The sequence below is a fragment of the Micromesistius poutassou genome (genome assembly GCF_964030765.1).
Source record: "Micromesistius poutassou genome assembly, chromosome: 16".
Taxonomy (NCBI): Eukaryota; Metazoa; Chordata; class Actinopteri; order Gadiformes; family Gadidae; genus Micromesistius; species Micromesistius poutassou.
In genome coordinates, this window is record NC_140286.1 from 1,880,246 (window position 1) to 1,903,530 (window position 23,285).

The following is a 23,285-nucleotide window of genomic DNA, read 5'->3' on the forward strand; positions in this document are numbered from 1 at the left end:
ACACACACACACACACGTGCACACACGCACACATACACACACACGCACGCTCGCACACATACAAACATACATACACCGCAGAATTTAGTCCCAAAACAATGCTACTGTTAATGACTGGTTTATGACACAGTACAAGTACATCCTGTTTATTAATACTGAATACTACTTGGTTTTGCTTTTATGTTAAACAAATGATGGACCACCACAACAGCTTACAATGGGCAAGGGCAGGATCACGTAATGGTTGGTGTTTGTTACTTCTAGCCGAAAGGTTCCGGTTTCCAACCAAACCGTCTGGCGTCTTACTGTAATCACACTGGAACGCGACGGCTAAAACCTACCTGCTCCTTAATGACATTCATCTGTCTCTATTCAAGTCTTTGCATAAAAGCATCTGCTAAATGATTAACGAGTAGGCCCTTTGGCCTTGGTTTAAAGGAAACAGCTGACAATAATTCTATATATACCGATGAGTCGTCCCCACTATGACATGACAAAGTGCTACAAGGGGGGCTTTTAGTCACGGGCCTACGCAGTACGCACATCCTTCTTCTTCTTCTCCTCCTCTTTTCTCTTCTTCTCCTCTCGGATCTGGGCGATGCGCTGCTTCTTCCTCTCCAACTCGGCCTTCAGCTCACTCTTGTCGGACATCCTGTAGGGCAGGGAGGGAGGGAGGGAGGGAGGGAGGGAGGATGTGGATGGAGGGAGGGAGGGAGGGAGGGAGGATGTGGATGGGAGGGAGGGAGGCAGTGTGAGTGACATTAGCATAGAGCAATAAAACTCTGCGCTCTGAGCAGAACGTGCACCGTGGGTCAGAGACGACCGTAACTTTGGTTCTTCTGTTGTCTTGTGCGTTGTTGTTGTAACTGCCAATAAAGCTGACTTTGACTTTTTGTTTGACTTTGTTACTGGACTCACTGTTGTTCGCTTACGGTTATTTAGGCTATATATTGGTTGTGATGTGCTGTAATGACCAATAATTATAACACACATATAACGCATGCAATATGTCAATGTTTTAATATACATGAATGTGTTATGGTTATTCATATGTATCGTTCATTTCAAACAGCACTAGGAAAATGAAGGGTTTGCTCTTGTTTAAAAGCAGACTCTTGAACACAGCCTGGATGGCCATTAACTGAATTTGAGTCATGACTGAGTTTTATTAAAATGATCTGATGAAACGACGGGGCTTACTGGAAGCCTCAGGGAGTGTTGGTTTTAGCCCTGTCACACTGGGAACATGTGAACACACAAGAGAGCAGCTCAAGACAATGTCTCCTTTATCTCTTCTCCTAAATACTCCTAAATGTTCCTGGCTGAGCATTCAAGAAAACGTTTCCGGAGAAAAAGATTCAACGTTATAACATGTAGTTATTACAATAAACACAAATATATTTCAAGTCTACAAACAGTCCACATTGCATGCACTTTAGAAGGTAACCTGGGTAACCTTATTTTTCTTCCTGGTATAGTGTTTACGTGTATCGTGCAGGCCTGCCGTTTGACAGCATGCACTACAGCAACTAAACCCGGCCGGCTCTCTGCAGAGCAATGGGGTGATCTGGTGATGAGCGGTACATATCGCACCCACACAAAGAAGGCACATAAGCATTCAGATGTGTCTGAAACGTTTCAGACGATCCGGGTAAGAAGTGATGGACAAAACAAGGCGACCATCACAGAGGCTGCTGAGGAGGACACTTCTTTTGTCATTGCTTGACTAGACTCAAGGTTTTTTTTTTTACACAATACTGTCCATCAACCGCATTTATCCCAAATTGTAAAACCATACCGATTTTTTTTCCTTCTCCCCTTGCATAATCAGTTTAAATTCATTTTAAAGTAAATCTCACTGTGTGGGGGGACGTGAAGGAGGCTAGCTAGATTAGCATAGTAATCCTCAAGGCCGGCTCTGAGTCGCTCTAGCGGACCCGGCCGCTCCTCCCGCTCCGCCCCGCGGGCAGAACCGGACCCGCCCGGACCGTACAGCTCCACACCGGGGCTGTCTGCGACACATGAAAACAAAAATCAAACCGCAAATACCTGATGTCAGATCTGGACCGTAGGCCGTTTACTATCGTAGTCCGTTTTGATGTGTGTGTGTACTGTGTGTGAATAGCGGGGATGGTGATGAAGACTGGTGGTGATGCTGGAAGTGACACTAGTCTTCTTCACTAGTGTTTTTTCCCCAAGAAACAGCGGGGACGTTGTACCGCCCTCTGGAGGTTTGACACGGTACTCATTGAATGCGCCCAGGAATTAATCCAAACGCTCTGCTATGCAATGCAGTGGATAATCTGTGGATACACGGCATGATCTTTCCTGTTTAAGTCAATGTAATAAATACAATTCCTCTACACAACAAGATGATATATTTCCCATTGGTAGAAATACTGATAGACATATTGGTGCGTCTATTACATTTCCAAACCCCCACTTAGTTTTGTATTTCATAGTAACAAAGACTGAGACAAAACATCAACACATGGTTTGCGTTTAGTTAAAGCTTAATTGTAATGACAGAAAAGTATTTATTTGGTAGGTTAGGGCCATCCTGGCTGGTGTGAGGATCAAAGGCCCGTCCGTAGGAGAGGAGAGGAGGAGGGTCCGGACGCCTCGGGGCTCTCCTCAACGGGGGGAGAAGCACAGACACCCAACACCTTTGAGATCGGCGTGTACAAAAAATAATAAGGATGCTACTGGGTCAGAGAGATTAAAGCAAGAACACAGCTGGAATGGAAGGTTTGATTTCTGCCTGAAATAATACGGTTTTAAAGTGAATACTACCTAGTGTATTATCACTACACTACTACTATCTGAAGACTACCTGGGTAAAAGATTTGGTGCCGATTTATTGAAGTAGAAAGAAAGGATTTTATTAGAGGTGGGTTGAGACGGGATTCTCAACTGTGAGGGGATCGTGATCCTCTCGTGAACTCAGAAGTATGGTTTCATCTGACCCCTGCTGTCATAATCCACTCACTACACTCACTATGTCAACGATGCTGTGGTGCAGCAGAGCTAACCACCATTACAACCTCATCTCAAACCTTTTATGTAAAAAAAAAAAACATTACTGGATTGCTGTGTGTATGTATGTTTATTAATGCACAAAAACAAATCAAATCCATAAAGAAACCACAAAAAAAACCACAGACATACCATAGGTGTTTCATCTCGTTTTTGTTAACATTTAATCGATTTTCCTCAGCAACTGATTTCATTGAGTGTTTAATGACATTTCCTGGTGTGTGTGTGTGTGTGTGTGTGTGTGTCCCAGTCACAGTCCTGTCTGGATATAGTAATGCATTACACCATCAGTCTCCTCAACTCCTCGATCTACTCTTCAGCGGCAGCGGCGTTGATGTAGCGGTAGGGGTCGTAGAGGTCACGCTTGTAATCGTAAGGATCAAACTGAGGCTGGATCTCCTTCGCTTCCGCCGTCTTCTCCTCCACCGGCGCCACCACCACCTTCGCGGGCGGGGCGGGGGGAGGGGGAGGAGGGGCGGCGGCGGCGGCGGCGGCGGCCTGGGCCGGGCGTGGCGGGTGGTCGACCAGGCAGTCGGGGTCCCAGTAGGGGTCGCAGTCGTACTCCATGGACTTCCCCGTGACGACGGCGGGCGGAGGAGGTGGAGGAGGAGGAGGGGCGGACTTCTTGGGAGGCGGCGGTGGCGGGGGCGCGGCAGCAGCGGCGGCGGCGGCAGCGGCGGCGGCGGCGGTGGCGGCGGCGGCGGCGGCGGCGGCGATCTCCTCCTTGGACTTGGGCCTGCAGGCGGCGTTGTAGCGCGGGTCGCACAGCACCGGCACGGCGCCCGTGGGCAGGAACACGATCTGCGGCTTGCACAGCGCGTCCCTGGGGTTGCACAGGTAGAAGACCTCGGCGTCCGCAAGGGGGTTCTGGGTGGTGGGCGGCGGTGGGGGCTCCGTGGTGGTCGGGGGCAGGGTGGTGGTGGTGGTGGTGGTGGGCGGGGCCAGGGTGGTCTGCACGCCCAGGAGGTTCTGGTAGGTGGGGGCGTCGGCGCCGTGGACCTGCTCCAGGTGACGCATCTGCTGGTACAGGACGCGGAGCCGGTCGATCTCGTACAGCTTGACGGGCGAGAGAGAGAGAGAGAGAGAGAGAGAGAGGTGGAGACACACCAACGAAGAAGTCAATTAAAGGTCCCATGACATGCCACCAGGTGTGAGTGTGATTAGCCGTTACAAGCCGGTTTGGAAATCGGCGTGTAACGGCTAATCACACCACACCTGGTGGCATGTCATGGGACCTTTAAAGAAATATATAGAGGTTCGACTCTGTCAAAGGCCAAAAATAAATATTGTCTTATTTCATATGATGAAAGACCTCTTTTCTAGGTAAACTCTGCATTTCCGGATCCCCCACCTAGGATTAATATTCTTTTTTTTATTTTCTCATCATCTCACCCCTTCGATGTGTCCGATGCTGTTGTAGAAGCGGTAGTAGGACTGGAAGTCGGGCGTGCTGCGGTGCCACTTGTCGTCAGCGTTCCTCCTGGGTCGAGACTGGGACAAGAAGTCGTGGGCTCTGGCAGAATCTATGCTGACTGAGCCCATGGCTGCTTTCTCTGCCCAAAAACACAGAAATTGTAAGTTAGGAAGAGCAGTGCATTTTCAAAGTCACAACGTTTTAAATAAATAATATATCAAAATTTCATTATGTACGTTTTTTTTTTTTTTTGGAGGTAAGCATTTTTGTTGTCAAAGGTTTGCATGAATTGTTTGTACTTTTTATCAACACTAATACATTAATGCAACAAAACCATTGTTGTATTAATGTTAAAGAAAAGTTGGATTGCAAAGATACATCAATAAAATATACAGTAATGGTAGAAATATGTTAATATTACCTTGAGCATCCTTTACTTTGACTAAAGATGTTGCTTCTAGCAAATCTACAGAACATAACGGTAAGAGAATTACGTCAGCATTAGCGAGAAAATGACAAGTATGACACATTAATCTGGAGGTAAGAGACAGTGACTGTGTTCTAAAAGTAGTTCAAAAGTTATGCGTTAGCATGCCATTTTTACATTTATACTTGTATTCTAAAAAACAGTGTATTTGTATTGTTACACACCTGGTATTAACACCATGCAGCACAACGCCCTGAACAGGGACACTTTGGACAGCATCCTTGACATCTGCAATGTCAAACACCACGATGCATAACTGTTGCAAATATCTTTAAATTTCAAACATATTCGGTTAAACTATATATAAAATTGACTGACGGAATGCAGCAGGCCTAACTGAATAAACACTAACATTTGTATTCTCTATAGTCTGAACGTTTCAACTAATTGAACTTGCTGGAAAAAACGAATAGGCCTACAAGCATGGTTCACAGATTAGTATCTGTAGACATATCACCGTTTTTAATCTGATGACCTGAGAAATATCCTAAACAGAGAAGTGCTGCGTCTTACCTGTCCTTGTCTCTCCCCTGGTCAGCTGCAGGATGCAAAGTGTTTTTGAATATTTTACTTTTTAATAAATACTTGACTTCGCGTCGCTTATAATTGGTGCGTTTTCATTGGCTCTCGACTCAAGTAGCTCCACCTCTTATACAGTCGAGACGTGGACGAGCTCGTTAAAGCGTCCAACGAGGCTATGAACCATATGAATCAGTAATGCAAGGTCCAACTTCAAAACGAACCTGGGTCCTTGTAAAAGCTTAACAGCCGTGCTCCCGCTGAGTGCAGCACAGGAGTTTGCTTGCTTGCTGACGATTTCGTTAAATCATGATCCTGATCAAAGTAATGGACACATTTGGCCCAAAGATAAATGTGTAGGCCTTTATGCCAACGACAGAAACTGCGGATAAAACACATTTGCTTTAGTGAATCTTATAAACCTAGCAGGGTGGAAACAATATTAAAGGCAGACCTAACGTTGGTTATTCCTAAATCATGACAAAACATGCCAGCAAGGTAAGAAAAAAAAAAAAATAGAAAGGAAAAAAAGACCCTCTCCAAAACCAGCTGGGTGCTCTTTCAACTCTAGCCAGTCCAAAAAAATAGACGGGGACTCAGTGAACTGCTGTTTCAAGGGGGAAATATGCAGGGATTATGGGCCAGCGGGTTCAAACCCTAGCCATCTACCATGTACGCCTAATTCCTGTTTACAACTTATGGGAAGTGACTTTTTTCACTCAGAGTCACTTAGTGTGTTGTTGTAGTTGTTTTTTTCAAGAAACCTGGAAGTTGTCAAAATTAAGTGTGTCCATGGAGACTATAAGCAAATTGTACTTCAATTGGCTGATACAAAAATGCATTAACCACCTCAATCTCTCCTTCTATGGCCCCATACGTTCAGAGAACTTTAGAGAAAGCCTCAGAGGAAGCAACTAGTTCAAGATCTCAACATTAACATGGACTTTATCATTGTATATTTATCATTGTTGGGGATCCCTTACAATACCATACTTACGCTGTTCTGCTAAAGTGCTACACAACAGCCACTAGCCACTCTAATAATCGGGCAAATACATATGGTCTGTGTGGTATTTGTTTGTTTTAAATGTCTCATTTTCTTCACAGCGTTGCCATTTTTTCCACACTGCTCATTCCAGCTCAATGTGTGTGATTCTGGTGTGCTAAACCAGCCGGCGAGGTCCTGATCACAGAGTGTGTGGAGACACAGCGTCTGACCGAGCGCACCAGGTGTGTCGTGGTGGATGTCACGCTGTAATTGCTGTATGCAGGCATGCCTTAAATGGAAGGGTTAGGTGGTGCTTGGTTCCCGTAAATCATAAGGGACGTGTATACCTAGAGGTGTTGACATGTCTTATGGCTCAAGAGGAGCCGTGAGTATAGGACAACAAACAATACATTTGATCTGATCGCGTTGATTTGAATAAGTCCATTAGGAGGATAAGGCCTTCAAACACGTTCTGATATTTACATTTAGTCATTTTGCAGACACTTTTATCCAGAGTGACTAATGAAGTGAGCCTGACAGAATAATTAAAGCAAACAACAATCAAAATTGGAGCAGTTACAAAAATTGTCAAAGTTAAAAGTACCAATGAACATGAATCGGTTACATTGATACAGTGTAAGAGTTATCCCATCCCACACAATTCAACTTATAGTCATTTGATAACTAAGTCTTGTGGGTTAAATTCATATTTAACCTGTATTGATTGCTATTCCACTGCATGGGACTGCAACTAAGGAATTCTGGTTTACAAGGAATTCATCCGTATGAACTTTTATTCAAATAAAATCTTGTGTTACATACAACATATGCCTGCAACGTTCATTATTTTTCAATATTTTGTTACTGTAATATTTATAGCTATCGTATTCGAAAATGGTGACCCCATCGTATCATCTATGACAACTTAAAAGTAAATATTATAAACATTATATATATATATATATATATACAGTATATATACATCAGTAAAATGGCATGAGATCACCATTGGCCATGTTTATGAGACCACATACTATAGGGCGGATTACTGCAATTTACAAATAGTTTTCATGGAAAAACTTCATCACCACCTTTGGGGTGGCAATTATCCTAACATGTGTCCCTCTTATCTTCCAATGAAATTATACCTTGTCCTGGGCGCTTTCTCAATCGGGTATCTCTACTGTATGTTTTTAGACCTGCATTCTCCGTTTTAAGAGGGTGGGTGGTTTGTAGTAAACCTGCCTGAAAAATGCCCACATGATCAATAAAACACAAATAGCTCTTTCAAAGTGCTTGCATGTTCAGGTAAATTGTAGCAATATATTAGGCCAGCATATCAGATACTCTGTATGCTGACTGGACTCCCAATGGTTGTAAATTGATAAATTATTAGTTTATATCATCTTCCATCTGAAATTGTACCTCTGAAAACGATATATAAAAATAAAAATATATAAAATAACAAAAAAGTAAATATATATAATTTTATTTATAAAATAAATAATAAAATATATTTTTTATATATATTGCCCTACTTATAATTTGTAGCATATATTAATATCGTTATATTTGTTGGCATAGAGAATAATTTTGTCTGACATCGGGCGACACTACAAAAATGTCCGACCGGAAATAACCAGCATTTCTGTTTACAAATTGGGTCAACTGCAGTTTTGCTTTCAAAGTAAAATTTTTGATTTTGATTAAAATGATCATTCATTAAAATTATCAGGAAATGATCAGGAATATCAAAATTTCCAGCTCACTATAAATTAATCCATTTTAGACAGCACCAACGATAAGCCAAACCGAACTTGATCTCAACTCTTCAGGTTTATCTTCCTTTTTTTTTTTTTCAGTTCAGTTTTAAATAATCCTAGAACCAACAGCTCCTTGTGGTTCACCGTGGTAATGGTACATAACAGCTATATAAAACGTGCAGCTTTAGTTAAATAGTTACTGGTAAATCAATTAGTAGCCTATAATATATCTATCTTATTTAGTCTATAAACAATTGCATTGTCTTCTTAACAGCGCACTAAAACGTCGGAATTACATCGATACGTATTCACTAATTGTGTTTTTTTTTTTTACACATTTCCCCCTTGAACATTGGTCATCCGGGGGGACGCCGTCTCGTCTCGACGGTTCAGAATTCGAAGTACTTTTACTGTGAAGGGAACGTAACCCGTGCATCGGGAGCGCGCTGCAGACGTCTTGACGTCGCGGAGGTAGTTTGTAGTTCCTCCACTGCTGACCTGTCAGCACTAAGTCTGCACTAAAAAAGCTGTCACTCGGACTACGGATCGGCTTTTAATCCAAAAAAAACCAAAAACCCTCGACTATCCGTCTGCCCTCTCCTCAGTGTGACGACTGCTGGAGCCAGCGAGGAACGAGGAACGAGGAGCGAGGAGCCAGGCCCTGGAGGACTAGTAGAGGACTAGAGGACTAGAGCCACTGAGTTAAGTAAGCTAGCCAACTAGCTTACCTACAGCTAGAAGCTAGTCAGTTTAACGACTAGCGAAGTAGCACTGCTAGCCAGCAGCGTTAGCAGGTTACCCTGTGTCCACCACCACCACCACCACCTCCACCACCACCCCACCCCCCACCACCCCCCCCCCAGCTGTCCTCCCCGACCAGGAGAGCCCACCCCTCCGCTACAGACCACGGGACGAGACGCGGACAACGGTAGGTGGGATGTGGCCTCGTCTTTAAGGAACACTTTGTCCTTGCTTAACCAGAGAGGAGAAGAAAAGAAGTGCTAGTTAGTTAATTGAAAGTGTTGCGTAACAGTGGTTGACAACTCAACCCGTCCTGTGGGTCTACTAGTAATGGGTTGACATTCGCCATAACAAAAGCTGTCCTCGGTTCTAGGGGGGGGGGGGCTTTGCTTTGCAGTACAGTATGGCTGCAATATGCTGGCTGTGGCCAATGGGAGATTTGCCTGATGGGCGTTAAGTTCACACTACCTGATCATGTGGGATTACTGTCTAGGCTCAGTGACAGATATGCATCTGAACAAAGAAAGCCCGATGTCGTTTCAGCTTCGAGTATGGTTCTAGTGATTGTTAACCCAGCTCACAAATCCCCATAATTGCAACAGGTCACGATTTACACACTAATCACTTGGATCATTTCATATTGACACCCCGACCAAGACCACCTGGCCAAGGGTATAGGGCTGCCCTGTTGTGCAACCGCTCGTATAGGTAGCTGTCATCAACAGACCTCTCTGCATGGGTACTATTTATTGAGTGCGCCTGCCTGCCATGTCACTGAGTCTGGCGTTCACTTTTAATAGTTCATGCCTCGGTAGCAGACGGGAATGCATGTGTCCTGTTTAACCAAGGGTGTTGCTACTTTTAAAACATGCAGGGCAGTGGCTCACGAGTAGAAAAACCAAAGCGGCATTCCTGGTGCAGTAGCTGTGCCAGGTCAGGGAATGACAATGGAATGACGTTCAAGGAATAATGTTGGGTCAGTATGTGGAAATGTGTTTATTGTGAAGATAGGCGTATACCTGTTCTCTGTGGAAGGTGGTTGGCTGTTGTGTTGGCTCACTGGGAGTGGGAACAAGGCCAGGTGGCTGTTACATAACGGATTCAAACTAAGTCTGGGGCGTTGTGAAAGTACACCATCTCCTGGTGGAGTACTACAGACCCATGCTAATCCCACGCCCGAGTCCTTTCCTAGGCCCTAGACCACTTTGGATGACTCTCTTTTAAGAGTTAAAAACATACAATATCTATGCTAAGCTAACACTGTTCTGACCGGCACGTCTCCCAGAACGCTGAACGTTTCTGCTCACTTAAGGACCAGTTCCACGGCGTCAATATGCCGTCTCAGGCTGTGCTTGCAGGAACTCTTGCCCTCTGCTGGTGTACACACTCTGGGCTGTGAACCGGCTGCTCCGCTCCGCTCTGCTGGCTCGTGCAGTGCTTGTGCAGTGCTTGTGTCAGTTGTTGTTGACCCTTTGTTCCCGTTGCCCCTCTCTGCTGCTGCATTCCCAGGAGGATGGAGAGCCAGGGGTCCAGTGAGGTGCTGGTGTCCAGCAGAAAGAGGAGGAGAGAGAGAGAGAGCTCCTACTGCGAGTCCGAAGACTCGGAGAGGCCTGGCAAAGTCCCCAGATGCACTGTGGTGAGTCCAGGGGAGAGGGACTCGTGTTACGGCCGTCACTGAAGACCGTTTGTCCTCCACTCCTCTGAATAGGGTGTGTGAGTGAGTGTGTGTGTGTGTGTGTGTCAGAGAGAGAGAATGTATTTGCATGCACATTTCTGTGTTTGCAGTCTGACATTAAGGATAGAGCAGCCCATTCATATTGAAACCCTGACACAATCACTAAAGTCCTGAACTTTGCTTCAGTGATGCTGGATGTGCTTCCTGTTAGCAGAGACTCAATGTCATGTTTCAATGCTGCAGCAGTGCAGTGGGAAACAGGCACGTGTGCTGACTCTAGAGAGTTAAAGGTCCCAGTACGCAGCAGGAGACCTAACCTGTTTTACCACATGCCGGCTAGACTGGTAATGATGGGAGATTGGGGACAGAGAGAGAGAGAGAGAGAGCCATGCAAGTGACTTTTTCTACCTGGCTTCCCTACCTTCCACCTCCTTCTACTTGTTTCTGACGTATCTTCGTCTTATCCTTCCTCATTCCACTCTCTCTGCCTCTCTTTGCATAAGGAGTTTGGTGGTGAGGAATTAAATCCAATGGCACCTTTTTCTTTACTGGACGTGCACAGACAGGTTCAACATCCAGGGTCCAAAGTTAACCCCTGTCAATGGCGGATAGAATTGACCATTGGGTGGCTACAGAGACTCTGGGCTGCGTATTGAAACAATTGCCTGGCCGGTAGACGATCCACGCTGGCAGGGTTGAACCCTGGTTGGACCCAGCGTGGGTTGTAGACCCCTAGGTTTCCCCTCAAGCACCCCCCCCTCGGCATTCATTTCATCAAGTTAATACATGTCTCTCGGGTTCCACAGGGGCTGAAGCAGCCGGCTCCGTTTGCGGACGAACTTGTGCCCACTAAAACGCCTTACCTCAGAGTGAACATGGAGACGGCAAAGAAAGGAACGCCACGTGAGTCTCTTGTCTCTCACCTGCCCCGCCCCGCCTCTCCTGAACACATGTGCTCTGAATGTTTGTTAGAGCCTCCTGTAATCCCTCTATGCCTCCTGGGAGTGTACTGACTTTGATGCTTGTTGCTATGTTGCTCACTCCTTTCCCCTCATCACAACACTGTTCATCCTCGCTTGTTGACATACACTGCATTCTTACACATTCGAACTGGCACGTGTCTGAACTATAAAAAGTCCCAAGAAGAAAACGTAGCCGATACACAAGTCCATCGCATCTAGGGGAGTCATGGCTATAAATCTTAATTCTGGTCCACTTTTGAGACTTTTGGTACAACTCAAGCTACCATTTAAGCCACTGGAGGTAACTAACGGGAAGACTAACATAGCGCAGGTTTACATTTGCCCTTGTATAGTATTGATTTCCGATTGGTTGAAGTCGGCGTGTCCTCTTCTGTCCTCGCAGCTGATAGGCCGGTGCGGGTCTATGCAGATGGCATCTTTGACGTCTTCCACTCCGGTCACGCCAGAGCGCTCATGCAGGCCAAATGCCTGTTCCCCAACACACACCTCATCGTCGGTGGTAGGTTCCGTCTGATCAACACTTGAACTGAAACTGAAGTTAAATGTTCAGCGCTGCTCCTTCTGGGAGGGAAGGGGGAGACGTTTGAAACCACACGCCTACCTCCAGCTCAGAGCGTGCTACCTCAACGACCTGGAAGGAATGGTACAATCATCAATCATCATTATTATACTCTAGGTACTCTATAGCCAATATCATCGGAGATTGTCTCACGCTCTGTAACCATGTATGTATGATGGAGCTGTATGAGTATATAGATGAAACGGTGGAGGGGGGGGGCTTTCACAGGGAATGTGAACCCAGCTGTGCGGCAGCTGAAGCAACACTTTGACCGCGTCTCTGTTGACCCTGAATGCTGCGGTACAAACATTGATACTGATATATACAAATATAGAAGTATGAATCTATAAATTGATAGAATAATCAATGATCAAATACGACACTCGTAGTTCAAATACAATAACTAATAGAAGTGGGACAAAACCTGTACATGGCGACCATAACAAGCGGTGACGTTGCTGGTCCTGGTTTCCCCCTGGTTCCCTCTGGTCCCCCCCCCCCCCCCCCCCCCAGTGTGCAGCGATGACCTGACCCACCAGTTCAAGGGCTTCACCGTGATGAACGAGGACGAACGCTACGACGCCATCAGCCACTGCCGCTACGTGGACGAGGTGGTGCGCAACGCGCCCTGGACCATCTCGCCAGAGTACCTGGCCAAGCACCGGGTAAGAGGGGCTGGCCGGAGGGAGGGAGGGAGGGAGGGAGGATCTAGGGCGGGGTCTTCCAGCGAGAGAACCGTAGAGTTCACCCATGTTGTCAGGGCCTCCAAGTAGTGTACCGACCGATATGTCGGCCGGACGATAATATAGATTTTCTCGCCCACAAAGGTCAAAACTAGTATCATGTTCTTAAATGTAATGTGACACTATTAGAGAAGGGTATTGCTCCAGTGGGTCCTCTCTGTAATCTGAGGTTTAGAACGTTTGACCTTTCCCATTCCTTTTAAAACCAAACATAAGCCGCTCACATGACGTCCCATGTACTGTCCCTCCTTGCTCACTGTCCGATTGATGGCACCACGGCTGTATCTCCGTAGCGCTTGCCACACGGTGAGCGATGTCACCGGTGTGTTTGACGAGTCGACCCCCCCCCCCCCGTTGCTCCTCACAGATCGACTTCGTGGCCCATGACGACATCCCCTACTCCTCAGCTGGCAGCGACGACGTCTACAAACACATCAAGGAGGCCGGTGAGAACCGCCGCTGGCTCTACATGACATGACATGACATGACATGACATGACATGACATGACATGCTGCGTGGCCCAGGGCAAAGCCCTGACTGGGTTGTTGTATCCAGGGAGATGGCCTGCTTTAAGATTTCCTCGTCAAATCAAGCATATTCAAATGGATCATAAAGGGCTGATCATGGTTCCACGTTCACACAACGCAAGGGGGGCAACGGACCCCTCATGTCCTCGCAGACCACTCCTTGCGTCCACCGCGAGGGGCCGGACGCCCGTGCGCCTCCCAGAAATGTTAACCTTAAATGTTAAGAAGCAAGGGCCGTGATTGGTCCGCTCACTAAAACCTTGACGCAGGACCATAAAGGTTCAGGACCGCGTCGAAGCGTTCTGTGCAGTCGTTGCGTTGCGTGAACTTGGAACCATCGTCAGCCCTTTATAGAGCATGTTCCCCGTATCCAGTCAGAGCGCGTTGACTCAGCTCCCCAGCTATGTGCAAAACAAACTGGAAAGAATTAAACATCACTGGGGTTTTCTTTGGCTCTGACCTCTGACCCCTCTGACCCTTTGACCTCGGCCCCTGCGCAGGCATGTTCGCCCCCACCCAGCGCACCGAGGGGATCTCCACGTCGGATATCATCACGCGCATCGTGCGTGACTATGACGTGTACGTGAGACGCAACCTGCAGCGGGGCTACACCGCCAAGGAGCTCAACGTCAGCTTCATCAACGTAAGAACGCCTGGCCCTCATCACCATCGTCATCGTCATCATCACCATCATCATGGGCTTTATTTTACACTACCTCAAACCATTCTCATAAAGGGAAGAGGAAGTAATGGTAATGTGGAAGTTGCAACCAAAAGTGTTGGCTGTGATGTATAGCCATACTGGGTAGAAGTGTAACCTGTAAAGGTTTACTTCTCCAATCTGTGTCTCCACGCTGCTACTGTGTTCGACCCATGGCATAACATTCAATAGGAGGATAATGTGGGACCTTTAGCTTGAAATCTTATTTGCAGTTTTAGTTTGAGTTAAATTCCCATTGCAGTGTAGGCAGTCCGTGACCAACTACAATATCAGACCCCCCTCTCTCCCTCCCTCCCTCCTTCCCCTCCCTCCCTCTCTCCCTCCCTCCCTCCCTCCCTCCCTCCTTCCCCTCCCTCCCTCCCTCCCTCCCCCCCTCCCTCCCTTCCCTCCCCCCACCCTGCAGGAGAAGAAGTACCACCTGCAGGAGCGCGTGGACAAGGTGAAGCGGAAGGTGCGCGACGTGGAGGAGAAGAGCAAGGAGTTTGTCCAGAAGGTGGAGGAGAAGAGCATCGACCTCATCCAGAAGTGGGAGGAGAAGTCCCGGGAGTTCATCGGCAACTTCCTGCAGATGTTCGGCCCCGAGGGAGCACTGGTGAGGACGGCTCCGTGAGGGGGTCACTCTAGGGGTCACCCCAGGGGTCACTCCAGGGTTCACTCTAGTGTTCACTCTAGGGTTCACTCCCGGGTTCATTCTAGGGTTCAACCGCGACGCGCCTGAAGGCTCTTAAAGCCCTGACACTGGACGGTGGAGTCCCCCACACACACGCACGCGCATGCACACACACACACGCACACGCACACACAGTGACACACACATGCACACGCACAGTGACACAGTTATACGTCAAAATAATCTTCTGGAGCAACAGAGAATTCTGATTAGCCACTGAGGTACTTCAGAGAATGCTGATTGGCCACTGAAGTACCAACGACAATGCTGATTGGCCTGCCGACACTGCCGTCAGTGTGTCAGTGTGACCCGGGCCGGCTGATATCAGTGCTATCGTAGAGGATTAAGATGTTACTCACGGGCGGTTGGTTATCGTCATTGCTGTGTCTCTAGAATAGATAATAAAAAACATCTCATATAATGACACACACACAACTCTCTCCCCTCACTAAGGGAATCACTACGCTTTTATTTTCCCCCCTCTCGGAACCCGTCTCGTGTGATAACTCGTTATCGCGGTCCCTCCCTCTCGTCTCTGTCGTGAGACCCCACACAGAAATGTGACGCCTAAATGTTCCACTGCGGACACGTAAGCTGGCGTTGAAATAATATTTTATCTGGCCAAGAGGGGCGATAGGACTCTTCTCAATCCGCAGCGCAGCGGCGGCCAAACACCTTGCAGCAGCCTCTCCAAAGTCACCGCGCCTAAAGAAGGAAAGGTCGTGTTTAAAAATAGAAAGTCTGAAAGTCCCCCTGACCCACTCATGACCCTTGCGACTACCGTCCACACGTACGTCTCGGTAAGCGTGGATTTGGTCATTTTTGCCAAAGAAATTGTCATCTAGGCCCTGTCCCAATTTTCCCTCTTCCCCTAGATTTGAGCCCTAACCCTTAGATTTTGCACGTTCCCACTAAGGGTCGTGTGTCCCGATACTTAGGGGGAGCAAGGGGGGGGGGGGGGTGCTGTTTTTCCCTTAAAAAAAAATCAACCCTTGAATGCTAGCCAGCTCGGGAGCTGACTTGCAGCTAAGGGGGCACTCAGAGCGAGCGTCCTTGTCAAGGGGAGAGAAATGGGTCTGGGCCTTAATCTTCCGTCTTTGGTGGGCAATCATTGGTTCATAAAGTTCTAGGTTTACTAAATGCTCCATTAAAGTTTAACTGAGCGTCGCTCACACTCAGAGGACCCTTGCAACAACAAACCACGCTTCTACCTTCAGAGGCCCCCCCCCCCCCCTCCATGAATACTTTGCATTGCTAACCTCTGGCTGCCCCCCCACCCCCTCCCCCTCCCCCTCCCTTCTGCAGAAGCACATGCTGAAGGAGGGCAAGGGGCGCATGCTCCAGGCCATCAGCCCCCGCCAGAGCCCCAACAGCAGCCCCTCCCGCGAGGAGGAGCGCTCCCCCTCCCCCACCACCTTCCGCCTGCCCTTCTTCAACAAGACCTCGCCGCCGCCCTCGCCGTCGCCGCACCACAGCGCCGCCCGCGGCTACCCCATCAGCGAGGATGACGACGACGATGACGACGACGAAGACTAGGGGGCGCCGGCGTCCGGGAGGGGATGTGCAGAAGATGTGTTTTTCGAAGGCGGGGGGGGAAGAGAGAGAGAGAGAGGGAGGTGGGGGGCGGGGTTGTGTGTGTGTGTGTGTGTGTGTGTGTGTGTGTGTTGGTGTCTGTTTCAGCACACCGGTAGCAGCGATCGGTCTCTCTTTCTTATCGTTGGCTCTTCCTTTTGATCCACACTAGTTTCTTGTCTTGTGTTTTTTTCCTCTCAACAGCACAATGTCGGCCGCACGTTGACCGCTCACTGTGACCAGCCACTTGTGCAGCACTTCTCCTTCTTCTCCTTCTCCTTTCTTTCTTTCTTTGCCCGTCAGTTTCTAAGCGTGTTCCTTTTCGATGTGATCGAGGTCAGTTTTAAAAATGCAATATCTGGTTTGACCGTTTGCTACTTGGAGGCAGTCATCCCCTTTCCTGTCCTTTTTATTTTTAGTCCCTCGGGAGATTTTTTTTTTTTTTTAGTTGGTATTTTTAGTTACCGTCACTTGATGAATATGTTGTACACCGCGTTCTTCACCTTTGGGGCTTTTCCAAACGGTTCGGGGCAGCGTCTCAGTATTTCTACGTGGTTGTTCGGTTAGCGTTGCACGGTGGGTGAAATCACTACGGTGTTGGGTTTGATCGGAGGAATAGGTGTGCCCTACAACACTGCATCACATAATCCAGTTATTACAAGGTGAAGGGCTCGTAATCTGCGCACACTTTAACTAAAGCTAATCCAATCAGCGTCCTTTTCTTTGGTTCGTTCTTTCAACCAACATGTATGTTTATATGATCTGAGGAAATTCGGCTTATTGCTTATTTTTCAATCAACTTTTTTAAACATTAGGGAAAGAAATGTTACTTAAAAACCTCTTCCCCCCCACCCCCCCTTCCAAAAAAAGGTGTGTGCATGCCTGGGCCGTGCACAGTTCTGTGTGCATGTGCATGTTATGTGTGAGTGTGCATTTAACTGCAAAGCTCTTAGATGGGCATGTTTTAACCCGTTTTCCTAGTGTGTTGACCCCTCTGTCCATGGACACCCATCTGGCTTCAGCTGTGCTCAGTGTTGAATAATAGATCAACAACTGATTTAAAATCACCAACCTGTCGCAGGTTGGACGGCGGCTCTTTCTGTGGAGGACCGTTTGAGAACGGTATTCTCAGAGGATCTCGTTCGAGATGACTCTTGGAACAACATTGAGCACAAAAAAAATCGTAATCAGTCGATTTTTTTAAATAGTTCGTTGTCTGCTTTTTGTGGACGACTGAGAACCCAAGGCACCCGAGAAACGACTGATTTCAATGAAGTCCTCCGATGTGAACAAGGCTCCAGGGTTTGGTTTTAACCAGCTTGATGCAAATCACAGCCATCCTTTATTCAAAAGGTTGAATTCAATTATGGATTCCGTTTTGGGATTCTTCATAAAAATACTACACCGATACCACAACTGGGTATTGAACATTTAAGATTTGTCTGTTACACATAAGTCTCAATTCAGAACAATCGGTACATCATTGAATGTGTCCCAAAACGTCAGAATCTATTCCCAAATTGTTGTCGACATCCTCAAATTATGAACGTGACGACATTACCCACGATGAGCATTATATATATAATTTATATAATTCTCCATTCGTGGAATTGGATCCAACTTGTGTCAAGTATTGTCATTTTTAAGGTGAGCATGAGTTGTTCTGTACCCTTGATAAACTAGGACATTACTGAAGCCATCAAAGCCATTTCTTTCAAATTGTTACTTCACAGCCTTGCCCAAAACTGACCACCTGCATATTTTACTGTTGTAAAGCAATAGCGCTGCTTTGGTTGTTCTAACAGGCTAGAGGCACTACTAGTACTAGTGTGATGAATCCAATGATGTCTTTTGAGAATCTGTACATTGGAATTGCTCTGGGGGTTACCAGAAAGTGTACACGGGTTAGTGAAAAGCCAGTACTACAAAGACAAATGTACAATTCTAACACTCTTACTGCCATTATTTTTGTTGTTCTAAATGTGCAGAAAGTTAAACAAAATATATATAAAATGTTCACCAAAGAAATCGTCATTTACTCTTCCTTCCTTGGTGGTCAATCATGGTTCATGAAGTTTTACACGTTTACTAATGCTACATTAGTTAGTTGATCCGTTTCCTGTATTCCAACCGCACTCAAATGCATTCACCGTGAGAGAAAGTTGACATCCACAGCTTTTATAACACCACACTCAAGCAGGACAGTCCAATAACCACTGCAGTAGAGGGCGGGACGTTTGGATACATGGTCAATTTTTTATTGGACACAGCGGTCACCAGAGCTACAAACATGAAAAAGCCGACAGACAAAAAGGTGACCACTAGCAGGAGACAAAAATCACATCTGCTCACGGGGCCCGCTCGTCTGGGCCCCCCCCCACATATTTAATCATTTACAATTAAGTCATGTTAGTTCAATCCAGAGAGGAAAAAAAAAGAAAAAGCGCAAAGCTGAGATGAAGAAACCGCAGAAAGAAAAAAAAAAAAAGAGCTGTAGTTGGAAGTTAAGAGCTCAAGAGCTCATTAGTGGTGTAAAACGGTCTCAACGGAAGGTCTTAAGTCTTAAGTAAAAGGTAGCAAGATGGGGTGCACTTCATACAAAGTACACTCATTTGGTCATTCCTAGCTGCTGAGACCATGTTAGTACCCCCAACAAAGCAAAGCAGTGATTAGTTTGAAAATTACTCTCAGTTACAATTTCCCTATTTATTTTTTTTGCATTGAACGGCAGATAAAGGTCAAACGCACCAGGGGAGCGGAGGACTTTGGGTATCTAAAGCCGTCCTCTGCTCCTCCCAGCGCGTCAGGTATCACAAAGCTAAGCCCCCCCCTGGTCTGACGACTGCAGTGTCTACATAGAAAACAATCAAAAGGTATTAACGTGTACTGGATACTTGGGAGGGGGGGGGGGGGGGGGGGGGAAGGGTCTAAAAACAGGACGTTTCCCTTTTAAAACTAACTATAGAGCAGATAGTAGACCAGCAACATTAAGGACTGGTGACCAGGACCACCTTCTCTCTCTCCCCCCGTCCCACCAGGTCCATCATGTTAACCGCTTTACTCCCCACTAACAAGTTATACGATAACGACGCTTCACATTTTGCATATATCTGTGCCTTATGCCATGTTTATTTATTTTTCTCCAAATCTAAACACAAATTTTAATTTTCTTATTAAGGGTTGGTTGGGGGGGGGGAGGAGAGAATATATATAAAAATGAGAGAGAGAGAGAGAGAGAGAGAGAGAAGAGAGAGAGAGAGAGAGAGAGAGAGAGAGAGAGAGAGAGAGAGAGAGAGAGAGAGAGAGAGAGAGAGAGAGAGAGAGAGAGAGAGAGAGAGAGAGAGAGAGAGAGAGAGAGTGAGAGAGAGAGATAAAATAAAGTAGAAGGGGGGAGGGAGGGAAGGAGGGGGGGAGAGGGAGACCTGCTGCTATTCCGGGAGGGCGGAGCTAAACATTAACAGCGCGTTTCGTAGATCCCTGAGCGGCCAATGTAGCGGACCCATTTGATGACGTCGTGGTCACTGTAGTTCAGCTTGGACTCAAACACCTTCAGGTAGCGCACCTTCAGCCCCGACGGAGCGAAGGGGACCTGGAGGAGGACACAGAGGGAGGAGGACAACGTTAACGCAGGACGGGAGACGGAGGGCTACCGCCCGGGGCTGATTTAAAATAACTTAAAGGGGGACATGTTATACCCCCCAGGTGTGAGTGTGATTAGCCGCGACAAGCCGTTTTGGAAAATCTGCCTCTTCTGACATCACAAGTGGGCGTGTCCACCTAGATGTGTGTGGCTGGACAGACCAGTCCACCGGCCTACCCCAGTGGGACCGTAGCAAACGTTGCTCATCCAGCCGTCACACATCTGGTGGACACGCCAAGTTGTGATGTCACACGACGAAAACCAATTCCCTTCCCTGTGTGCCGTACCGGCCTGTACCGGCTAATCACAGCCACAACCTGGGGGGCAGGACACGACACGGGACCATTTTAAAGTCCCATTAAGGGGGGAAAAAGAATGAAAGCGCGCGTTCCCAACCTCGAAGTTCATGGAGATGGGCGGCCGGGCCCACTTCTTCTTGTCGTTGGTGGGCAGCAGCTCGATCTCGGCGCTGATCTGGGACTCCTTCATCCCGGCCATGCGCTTGATCCTAGAGGAGACGCGAGAGAGAGAGAGAGGGACGACCGAGCAGTCAGGCCCCCGTGGAGATCAAGAGGATCGCCACCCCGGAAATCCTCTGGAGTTCTTCTCGCGAGAGCACAATTTGAATTTGCTCAGCGAGTCGCTCTGGGAACGAGCGATATACTCACTCCCCGATTCCCCCGGCCCAGGACATTAACCAATCGCACACGTATCTGATATAGGCGGGTTACGGCAAGAGTCGTATCTATTGGTTAGCTCCGCTGGTAGATTAGCGTATGGGGCTCTGGATACGTCCCCCCTTGTATTCTTCTGATTGGTCGTAGTGTTATCCAATTGCGTGCAGTGATATTTGCTGCCCCTCGCGTTGGGCCGTTTTCATTACTCGCTGCCAGACCCTACAGCTTTCTAGATGTGGCTCTGGATTTCCAGGCTAGAGGATTGCCGCAGTGCTGAGAGAGAAAACGCCAGAGAATGCAGTACCACTTACTTCCACACGATGGCGTTCTCGCTGGCCTTGTACTTGGCTTTCCCCTTCATACAGATCACCTGCACGCCGCTGGTGTTCAGGGGGGTGGGGATGCGTACCTGTAAAGGGGGGGGGGGGGGGGGAAGAAAGAAAAGAAAGAAAGAAAGACCATTATTTTTGTAATGCTGGCTCGGGAATACTCCTTTATTCAAGTACAAAAGTCAGTCACGTATTCACCCCTACCCCCCCCCCCCTCCCTCCCTCCCCGTCCTATCCTCCATGGATCAATACACACATTAATGAGTAACACCATCCCATTCAATAAGACCCCCCCCACTGCCCTCCCCCATTTACCCTGACCGAAACCATCCATGTTCAAAATAAAAGTCCCTAGTCCCAGAGACTAGGGACTGATGGAACGGACATCTTCCCACCAGAAGCACGACCACATGACCCACATAACCCAGCTCGTTGTTGTTGGGCTCCAGGGGTGGGGGGGGGGGGGGGGGGGGGGGGGCTCACCTCGATCTTCTGGGCCAGTAGCGAGGGCTTGAAGTTGGACTTGATGACCACCTTGACCTCCAGCTTGGTGCGGCCCACCTCCCGCACCAGGGGGATGACGCGGAACGGCAGGATGATGTCCTTAGTGGTGCGGTACCTGGCAGCACACGATAAAACACACACACACACACACACACACACACACACACACACACACACACACACACACACACACACACACACACACACACACACACACACACACACACACACACACACACACACACACACACACACACGTCGTGTTTAGGGGGACTGTGTTCAAGAGGCTGTGTTCAAACCCAACCACGTACACCCTGAACTCGCTTTGCAGAGACAGTTTTATTCCTGTAGCCATCCCGACTCTAAACACAAACTTGTAATTCCCATACCTGGTGCATACATAACCCCCCCCAGAATCCCTCTTAGCACCCCAAGACTGATACAGTAGCTCAAACCTTTTAACTTTATCCATTTATTATACATATTTTTATGAATTGTATGTTGTGTCTTGTGTTGTGGCACAAGCGGAGCTGCACTCCAATTTCGTTTGTATGTTTCTGCTACAATGACAAATACAGTTCAATTCAATTCATTAAAGTGTTGTCTGGTATCCTGCTCCACCGCGGGCCAACAACCGAGCTGTAAATGCGCTACGTGGTCTGATATCATAGCGGGTGTGCCAGAAGCTAGCTCACTCAGCCCTAACCGAGTGAGCCAAGTGATGGTGGGAAGAATGACCCCCACCACAGTGGTCAGGATGGTCGGGGCCCAATACATCGCAGACGCCTTAACCAGAGACTTGGGATCGGCTAGAACCATCTGTGTAAACGGTTTGACTTGCTTGAGGATCGTGAACCAGAGAATGATGCCGGCCGAGTAGGCAGTGGAGAGGAATTAAGTACTATGAATAAATACAACGTACATCAAGTGCTTTCATTATTAGCCGCCCAGGGCCACTGACCTCATGAGCTCGTACTCTCCGTCGGGGGGGATGAAGCTGATGCTGCGCTCAGAGTCGAACTTGCTGAGCCGCACGCACTGGTGGAAGGTGCAGTCGTCGATGGCTATGGACTGCTTCCCACTGCTACTGCTGCAGGAGGAGGAGGAGAGACACACAACATGATGTAAAGAACATCTGTAATGGGTCCAGTTACACAACATCCACAATAACATCCACGACACTCACAGGGTAACAGATCAACACAAACACAACGATCACATCACAACGATATCGTCTGGCTCAGACAGACAGACAGACAGACACAGACAGACAGACGTGTGCGTGTAAAAGACACACAACCCAAAACTGGTAGTAGAAGGACACACACCTACAAACTACTTTGACAGAAGGGAGCTCTTGTTAGATGATTGGGTGAAGGGGTTAGTTGTGGACGGAGGGTGGGAGGGATGGTGGGGGTTGGGTGGGGCTATGACACAAACCATCACTACACTACAGTGAAGACACAACGAAGCGTGTTGGATGGACGGTGCACTGGTGAAACACAACGGCCAAAAGGTCCCCAAGCGCCAACCATGAGGACCTCTCTCCAGAGGTGTGTGTGTGTGTGTGTGTGTGTGTGTGTGTGTGTGTGTGTGTGTGTGTGTGTGTGTGTGTGTGTGTGTGTGTGTGTGTGTGTGTGTGTGTGTGTGTTGTGTGTTACGGCAGTGGGTCACATATTAGTACAATACCTTCCTCCCCCTAAATCACTGAGGGGCGGCACACAGAGAAAGAGAGA

General features: G+C 47.7%; 3 protein-coding genes and 1 pseudogene across 4 annotated transcripts in view; 1 reads left to right on the plus strand and 3 right to left on the minus strand.

Annotated features, from left to right (window-relative positions):
• The window catches only part of LOC311361229 (dynein, cytoplasmic 1, intermediate chain 2a-like), a 16,391-nt pseudogene extending 14,230 nt beyond the window's left edge, over positions 1–2,161 (minus strand). The window contains exons 1-2 of the transcript XR_014684192.1: positions 2,050–2,161; positions 544–652 (exon numbers count right to left, since the gene is read on the minus strand). The product of XR_014684192.1 is annotated as a dynein, cytoplasmic 1, intermediate chain 2a-like (transcript). The remainder of the gene's footprint in view (positions 1–543; positions 653–2,049) is intronic.
• A 1,184-nt stretch (positions 2,162–3,345) lies between these two features.
• LOC311360939 (uncharacterized protein) lies at positions 3,346–5,165 on the minus strand (the record flags this gene model as incomplete). The annotated part of the gene is made up of 4 exons (XM_084481057.1): positions 3,346–4,092; positions 4,429–4,589; positions 4,872–4,916; positions 5,102–5,165. 4 exons carry the CDS (start codon positions 5,163–5,165, stop codon positions 3,346–3,348), a joined length of 1,017 nt encoding a protein of 338 aa, XP_084337183.1.
• Positions 5,166–8,687: 3,522 nt separating this feature from the next.
• pcyt1aa (phosphate cytidylyltransferase 1A, choline a) lies at positions 8,688–19,359 on the plus strand. The gene is made up of 9 exons (XM_084481196.1): positions 8,688–9,135; positions 10,458–10,584; positions 11,430–11,526; positions 11,989–12,105; positions 12,679–12,830; positions 13,276–13,354; positions 13,937–14,079; positions 14,561–14,749; positions 16,133–19,359. Exons 2-9 carry the CDS (start codon positions 10,462–10,464, stop codon positions 16,361–16,363), a joined length of 1,131 nt encoding a protein of 376 aa, XP_084337322.1. The 5' UTR covers positions 8,688–9,135; positions 10,458–10,461; the 3' UTR covers positions 16,364–19,359.
• Positions 19,360–19,724: 365 nt separating this feature from the next.
• LOC311361097 (AP-2 complex subunit mu-A) overlaps positions 19,725–23,285 on the minus strand; it is a 15,962-nt gene continuing 12,401 nt past the window's right edge. Inside the window, exons 7-11 of the mRNA XM_084481288.1 lie at positions 22,511–22,639; positions 21,529–21,664; positions 21,028–21,125; positions 20,436–20,547; positions 19,725–19,988 (exon numbers count right to left, since the gene is read on the minus strand). Coding sequence (XP_084337414.1) covers positions 19,854–19,988; positions 20,436–20,547; positions 21,028–21,125; positions 21,529–21,664; positions 22,511–22,639 — 610 coding nt within the window. The 3' untranslated portion in view covers positions 19,725–19,853. The remainder of the gene's footprint in view (positions 19,989–20,435; positions 20,548–21,027; positions 21,126–21,528; positions 21,665–22,510; positions 22,640–23,285) is intronic.